General features: G+C 48.1%; 2 protein-coding genes across 2 annotated transcripts in view; both read right to left on the bottom strand.

The window, feature by feature from the left end:
- The window catches only part of slc25a22a (solute carrier family 25 member 22a), a 30,653-nt gene extending 28,798 nt beyond the window's left edge, over positions 1-1,855 (bottom strand). The window contains exon 1 of the mRNA XM_062547040.1: positions 1,724-1,855. The gene's annotated coding sequence lies outside the window, so the exon portion shown is untranslated. The remainder of the gene's footprint in view (positions 1-1,723) is intronic.
- A 381-nt stretch (positions 1,856-2,236) lies between these two features.
- pidd1 (p53-induced death domain protein 1) overlaps positions 2,237-7,500 on the bottom strand; it is a 16,239-nt gene continuing 10,975 nt past the window's right edge. The window contains exons 13-15 of the mRNA XM_062547034.1: positions 7,262-7,369; positions 5,376-5,578; positions 2,237-3,599 (exon numbers count right to left, since the gene is read on the bottom strand). Coding sequence (XP_062403018.1) covers positions 3,365-3,599; positions 5,376-5,578; positions 7,262-7,369 — 546 coding nt within the window. The 3' untranslated portion in view covers positions 2,237-3,364. The remainder of the gene's footprint in view (positions 3,600-5,375; positions 5,579-7,261; positions 7,370-7,500) is intronic.

The following is a 7,500-nucleotide window of genomic DNA, read 5'->3' as shown; positions in this document are numbered from 1 at the left end:
CAGGTTGTGTGGTTTCCTAGTGAGCCCTGTCTGAATGAGGCTGGTGGTAATTCACTGCTGGCAAAGAGTCCACAAACACACATCAGTATAGATCTATATATCTATATCAATATCTATATCTATAACTATAATACACAACTGCAAATATATATATATCTGGCATCTGTACAACACACAACTGTAAATCAATATCTGTGCATCGACACACTCATCACCCAACTGCCTGTCGAACCCACACAGCTTATTGGTGTCATCAGGTGCCTAACAAGCCCTACGGCTGTAATCTAGTGCCGTTTTAAACGAGGAGTACGAGTCTGTTTACATCACATGACCGGTGCTCTTCTGTGTCTCCCTCTGTCAGCTGTTGAGCCGGCCTTGACATGGTGCCATGGTGTGTGTGTGTGTGTGTGTGTGTGTGTGTGTGTGTGTGTGTGTGTGTGTGTGTGTGGACTGTGGACAGAGGGGACTTCACTGACCAGGATGAGTGGGGGGAAATAAAAATACAGAAAAACAATACGATCAGATTCCAGCCAATGTGGAATACGCATTTAGTGCAGGAGTAATCTGTGAATCTGCTATAACGCGCGGTTCACGATCAATTAAATAATCATGAGTGCTGGAATATCTTAGTTTAAGGCTTTCAATCATAGTCCATGGTTTAAATTATCCAACCCTTGGGCAAATTTATTTGGATAAGCCACTTTGAAAGGCCAGGATTCGGGATTTATTTACTGGCTTACTTGGTGTAGGATTGTAGGATATTTTTTCCCCATCTCTCCCAGATTGGTCGTGTCGGTGTCGTGAACGCGCAATCCCATCCGTCATGCACACGCACGCACGTAACGACGCACGCTACTCACGACTCTGCTCCCTCTGCCGCAATTTGATTTTAGAAACCCCGCATCAATCCTGAAAGCCATACAAACGCCCTCACGAGCCCTCATACCGGGCTACGGGACACGACAGACCCGTTACACCAAAGTCACGCCCCCAGCGGATGCACGGTCAGTCAGGAATTCACACTGACATCGTAGCGGCTAAATTAATCCGGGAATGAAAACACATTAGTAATGTCAGTGTAGAGGCGACTAGCTAGCTAGCAATGATGTCAACCTTAGTCAAATGAACGGCGACATGAGTGCACTAGCAGCTATCACCGATTTAATACTATGCTAATACCGACAGGCAGCCCTGTAAGTTAGCCTATTCGGGTGACTTGGAGTTCCAACATCAAACAGATGTTTGCTGAAATAGTCTGAATGAGGTTGTGCCACTGACATTAAAGATGACTGTCAGCCAAACATCACAACTTAACTGATGTTATCGCTGTATTTCACTCCCAGTAAACGGTTGCAGTCAATCTCTGAGCAACGCATCAGAAGAGGCGGAATGTTGGCTCGCGTCACATCCTTATGGGTAATCGTGTCTCGCTACATAACGGGAACGGTCCGCCTGGAGCCGCAGTATAGTGCAGACCGCTATCTCCCCTACAGCCAATCAAGTAAAACAGCGCTGGTGTCGAACACACAACTCACATGGTTCATCAAAGCGGAGATGAGAACTGCCTTATTGTCAGTAGGATGCAACGCATTATTGCATTGGTAGGTCTTGAGACTTGGCTACTACTACTAACTGTATTTCGCCTTCACGCAACTATTACACAGTTGTTCCCGGTTTACTGAAAAAGGAAGAAAATCCCATTTCACTCAAGTGCTCTGCTTACCGTATACTCGGACCTCACTGGGCAAAGCTTCACTCTGTCTCCGATGAGAGCGTTTCCTTCGCTTGTCTTCAGCGCTGACACAGAGCTCCAGTAGTCAGACCTGCCGGCGTTACTAGCATTTGTGTGCCTGCGAGAGAGGGAGGGGGAGCGTAGGGACTGAGGGGGGTGGGGGGTTGAGGTGGGACGGAGAAGCATGTCATGGTGGTGGAGAAAATAAAAAATGCACATCTCTGCCCCCTCATGGTACACTTGCGGTACTGCAGCTACGGCTCGCATCCGCCATTAATCAAGGTAGGCAGGTCGGCGTGTGGCAGTAACGGGAGGGAGGGCCCGGTATTACGTCACGGTGACGATGTCTCTACACTCAGTGACCTTGGATGCAAAAATAGTGTAACGTGATGGATGGGGAAGAATCTGCCGGGAATGCAGAATTGCAGTCCTGAGACTATTGAGCAGGGCTCACGACAACATTCTCACAAGCCAAGAGATAAAAAGGATATAAAATCACTACAGTTCAATTCGGAAATCCAGTTTTAATTCACAGAAATGACTGGTCTGTGTCACACACAGAAAATACACGAGGGACATTGACACATTGAAATATGAATAAATATTAAGAGTTCCAACCAATCTATGTGGTTTTATACTTCATTGTTTGTAACAATAGTTGTACTAGTAATAGTAATGTTGTAAAAAAAAAAAAACATTGACAAGGTCGACACGTTCATCAGTTCATGTTGAGACAAACATACACAACATTTGTGTGCAGTTTAACATCTATTCACATTCTTCTGTGTGTGCAGACTCACGTGCACTCAGGTTCTCACACACTCACACACACATTCACAGCGTCTAGCAGGCCCTTTTGAAGCAGCCCTGGAGGTGAGGAATCAGGAAGTGTTATCCTGGCGATGAGGCTCTGGCCTGGAGCTAGTGGGCACTTTAATCTGACATCAGATACCAGTCTGGACCAGGGCACCAGGCACGTGGGCAATGAGCTGCCATCTGTCCACTCACAGGCAGGAGACGAGAGCAGAGGAGAGGAGAGGAGAGGAGAGGAGAGGAGAGGAGAGGAGAGGAGAGGAGAGGAGAGGAAAAGAGCAAGCCAGAGGAAGGGGGGAGAGAGGAGTGGAGGAGAGAGAGGAGAGGAGAGGAGAGGAGACGAGAGCAGAGGAGAGGAGAGGAGAGGAAAAGAGCAAGCCAGAGGAGGGGGGGAGAGAGGAGAGAGAGGAGAGGAGAGGAGAGGAGAGGAAAAGAGCAAGCCAGAGGGAGGGGAGAGAGAGGAGTGGAGGAGAGGACAGAGGGGGAAAGACTGTGGAGGAGAGAGGGGGAAAGAGTGTAATGGAGAGGAGAGGAGAGGAGAGGAAAAGAGCAAGCCAGAGGCAGGACGAAGAGAGAAGAGGAGAGGAGAGGGGGAAGAGAAGAGAGGGAGAAGAGAGGAGAGGATGCCAGAGAGAGAAGAGAGATGACAAGAAGAGAAAACAGGGGGAAGAGGTGTGGAGGAGAGAGGAGAGGAGAAGAGGGGTGGATGAGAAAGAAGGGGGGGGAGAAAGGAGAGGGGGAAGAGAGGAGAGGATGCCAGACAGAAGAGAGATGACAGGAGAGTCCACTCCTCCTCCTCCTCCTCCTCCTCTTCCTGCGTCATGTAGAGGGCTGTGTTTCGCCAGCGCTAGGCACTTCCTCTTGAAGCCCCGCCTTCTTCAGATAGACCTGGTAGTTCTTCTTACCCACGCTCACAATCTCCTCCACTTCCTCCGCCAGGTCCCGCCTCCCGCTGTCCAGCATGGCGTCAATCAGTCGAGGCACCGCCCCCTTTTCCTGCTGGGCTCGAGCCCAGTGGAAGAGCATCTCCAGAACCAGGGAGCCAAGGTCATGCCTAGGGTATATGTGTGTGTGTGTGTGTGTGTGTGTGTGTGTGTGTGTGTGTGTGTGTGTGTGTGTTGTTGTTGTGGGTGGGTGGGGGGGGCAGGAAGAGAGAAGGGGAAGGATTATTATAAGCAGTTGTTATTTTTGGTTCTGAATGTAGTCAGTCATACTGTACACATGCACGATAACATCAAAAGTCATTAACTGCCAATACAATTAAACTGAGATGGAAAAAGAATGAGGGGGAGAGAGAGATGAGAAAGAGAGAGAGGGAGAGGGAAAGAGAGAGAGAAACAGAGAGGGAGAGGAAAAGAGAGGAGAGAGAGAGAGGAGCAGGATTGATCTGAGGACACACAGGAAAAAAACCTGGGCGTGAGAAGGAAAAAAGAACAGAGACTGCATAACCTCAGATGTGTGTGTGTGTGTGTGTGTGTGTGTGTGTGTGTGTGTGTGTGTGTGTGTGTGTGTGTGTGTGTGTGTGTGGTAATCTCCTGCAGTGTTCCAGATGGCTTAGCGATGACTGGCAGGAAAGAGATTAAAACAATCAAAATTCTCATCCTGTTTTCTCTCTCTCTCTCTCTCTTACTCACTCACTCACACACACACCCTCTCTGTTTCACTCTCACTCTCACTCTCCCTCCCACACACACACACACACACACACACACACACACTTCATGTGATTTAGCACCAGTCCCAACACATGAGCCTGCTCATCAGCATGTGTGTGTCAAACACATTAACATGCATGTGGGTGCTGACATGTGTTTGACCACACACACACACACGCATGCACAGACACACACACGTCTGTGTGCGTCAAACACATTAACATGCATACAGTATGAGAGCAGACATGTGTTTGACCACACACACACACACACATCCTGAATGATGACAGCAGAACACTAGTATGAGTGTGATGATGACCATGTTTCTAATTCTCTACTCCTATACCTTACGGTCATACGCAGTGCTTTAAGCTTTAATTGGGAGTGTGACTCAAGATGGCGTGTGCCAGTGATTTTTACATACACTCACACACAAAAAGACACACACACACACACACGCACATTTTATTAAACATCCCTGCTGTGCTCAAGGGATCTCTGCCATCTGTGCTTAAATGTGTCCTCTCTCTCTGCTGCCAAACGGGGTCTATACTGAGAAGCGCTACGCTGGGAGCCGAGAGCAGACCTGTGGCATCTGGTGCCAAACACAGACCTCTACTCTCTCACACACACACACACACACACACACACACACACACCCCTAGGGCTCTATCTTACACCCGTGGTATCTGGCGCCAAACACAGACCCCTGCACTCTCTCTCTCCCTCACACACACAGACACACACACAGACACACACACACACACACACACATACATTCCTACACCCCTAGTGTTTCTACAGCATCCTCATGACAGCCAATGTCCATCTTGCTGATGTCAATATTCACCAAAATAATAGTGAGTAATATAAAGACATCTCCATTATTGAACAAATATTACTCAATCACTCATTGACCATGTGTATCTGGTAAATTTTCCAAATTGTGTCTTTTTACCAGCTGAAGAGCAAACTTAAAAATAAATGTAAAACACAAGCGTATATATACCGGCAGGGCTGTGAGACAGAGAGGTGTGCTGGATGTACTGTATGACTAAAGACAAAATGAGAGCATCGTTGAAAAAGGGACTGCGGCACATTTTCTGTTACGTAGCTTTCATAATCGCAGGTGAGTCACAATTTAAACTGACGCCACGGCCCTATCACGTGCCCACCTGTGTTTGTACTGCATGCGGTCCAGCTCATGGTAGCTGATGCCCAGGTTCATGCCAATGTTGCGCCAGTCTTGCCCAATGCGCAGCGAGATGCCCAGGAGGTTGGTCTCCGTCAGGTAGCCGCTCTCCGGGTCACCCAGGTTCAGCGGCGGGTACTCCCGCTCTGCAAACACACTGCCGCTGCTGCCCTCGAAACCTGGGGCCTGTGAGTGTGTGTGTGTGTGTGTGTGTGTGTGTGTGAGTGTGAGTGTGTGTGAGTAAGAGAGAGAAAGACAGACAAAACAGTCATTATCAGATTTGACGCAACATCCTCATGGCCTAATAACTGCCTAACTGTCTGCAGTGATGGATGTCAAATGGTGCAGCTCCTAGGAAAAAGCATTAACAACATCACACACACACTCAGCGTAATTCCTAGGACACACGGACACACACTCACACTCACGCACACACACACACACACACACACAGCTGCCCAGAAAGTGCTGATATAGATAGATAGATCTACTGATGCCTTTGGAAATGCATCTTGCACCATACACCTCGTCAGATAGACAGCCAACAGCCAACATCAGATTACAGTAGATTACAAAATCCCCCAAGTATCGGACGGGACTATGTACAGGATGAGGTGATTTGTGTTTAGCCAGTAAGAGCCGGAGCCACTGTCATGGTCCTGACACGCTGTTGCCCAGAGAAACCAGGCAACTCTTACAACACTGTATGAAGCAAATATTTGTTGAATGTGGAAAAAAGGTGATTTGGACACCACAGAAATACTCTAACCCTGAGCATGTGTGCTGAAACCCCTGAACCAAGTTGATCATGCACACACACACACACACACACACACACACACACACACACACACACACACACACACACACACACACACACACACACACACACACACACACACACACACACACTGTTAGTCAATGAAGAGAGCTGGGGACTAAAGTCTGTAATTAGGATTATGTTGAGTGAGGTCTCTGGCTGAGGTCAGGGTTCAGGGGAGAGGAGAGGCGGCTTGGGGCTGAGGGGCAATTGGGGCAAGACTGAGGGGTAATCCCATCTATCTGCCCCTCACTAGTGCAAGGGGCACGGGAGGGCTGCAGTGGGGGGCAAGAGAAGAGAGCAGGGAGACGTTTAGACCAAACTGATGCTTAGCTCTGGGGGTGCAGGAATGTGCACCAAGCCATAGTGCTCCCGATGAGCAGGTTGGCGCCTTGCATGGCAGCCTCCGCCATCTGTGTGTGAATGGGTGAATGTGAGGCATGATATGTGGAGCGCTTTAGGTGCTCGCAGAAGCCGATAAAAGCGCTATATAAATGCAGTCCATTTACCATTTACCATAAGGAGAGAGTGTGGTGGTATTCATGCAGAGTACTGTCTGTGTGTGTGTGTGTGTGTGTGTGTGTGTGTGTGTGTGTGTGTGTGTGTGTGTGTGTATGCGTGTGTGGGTGTGCATTAGTTACTGCTCAAGATTGCTGCACATGACTGGTGTACTTGGATAATGAGAATCTTATGAATCTCATGAAGGCTGCAGGAGGTCAGCGTGTGCTAGTGTTAGTCTGAATAAGGGTCGCTCACACCAAAACGATGACTAAAACGATAACCAGAAGTGACCTCCAAAATGTCTTTCATGTTGTTATCGTTATAAATAATGTGTAATGAATGTTCTAAAGCAATTTGTTTTTGCCATTATTGCTATAGTTAGTGTTCTTGGTGTGAAGCGTCCTCAACAGGCACAACAGGTACTCAATAAATCTACCATATATACAATGAAATAAATACTAAATAAATAACATGCAGATCAAAAACAAATACATAAATAACAAATGTAATTTGAGAACAGCTCATTAGAGTCAAAGGTCAAAGGTTACCGGAAGCCTAATGGGCAGTGTGGCCATCCACTGGCTGTCGTGGCCTTTCCTCTTCTTCAGCGCCTCCACAGGCAGATCACTGGGCACTTCGCCTCTATAGAACGACACCTGCGCGCGCGCGCACACACACACACACACACACACACACACACACACACACACACACACACACACACACACACACACACACACACACACACACACACACACACACACACACACACACACACACACACACA

The sequence above is a fragment of the Sardina pilchardus genome, chromosome 10 (genome assembly GCF_963854185.1).
Source record: "Sardina pilchardus chromosome 10, fSarPil1.1, whole genome shotgun sequence".
Taxonomy (NCBI): Eukaryota; Metazoa; Chordata; class Actinopteri; order Clupeiformes; family Clupeidae; genus Sardina; species Sardina pilchardus.
This window is presented reverse-complemented; position numbering and strand designations above follow the sequence as displayed.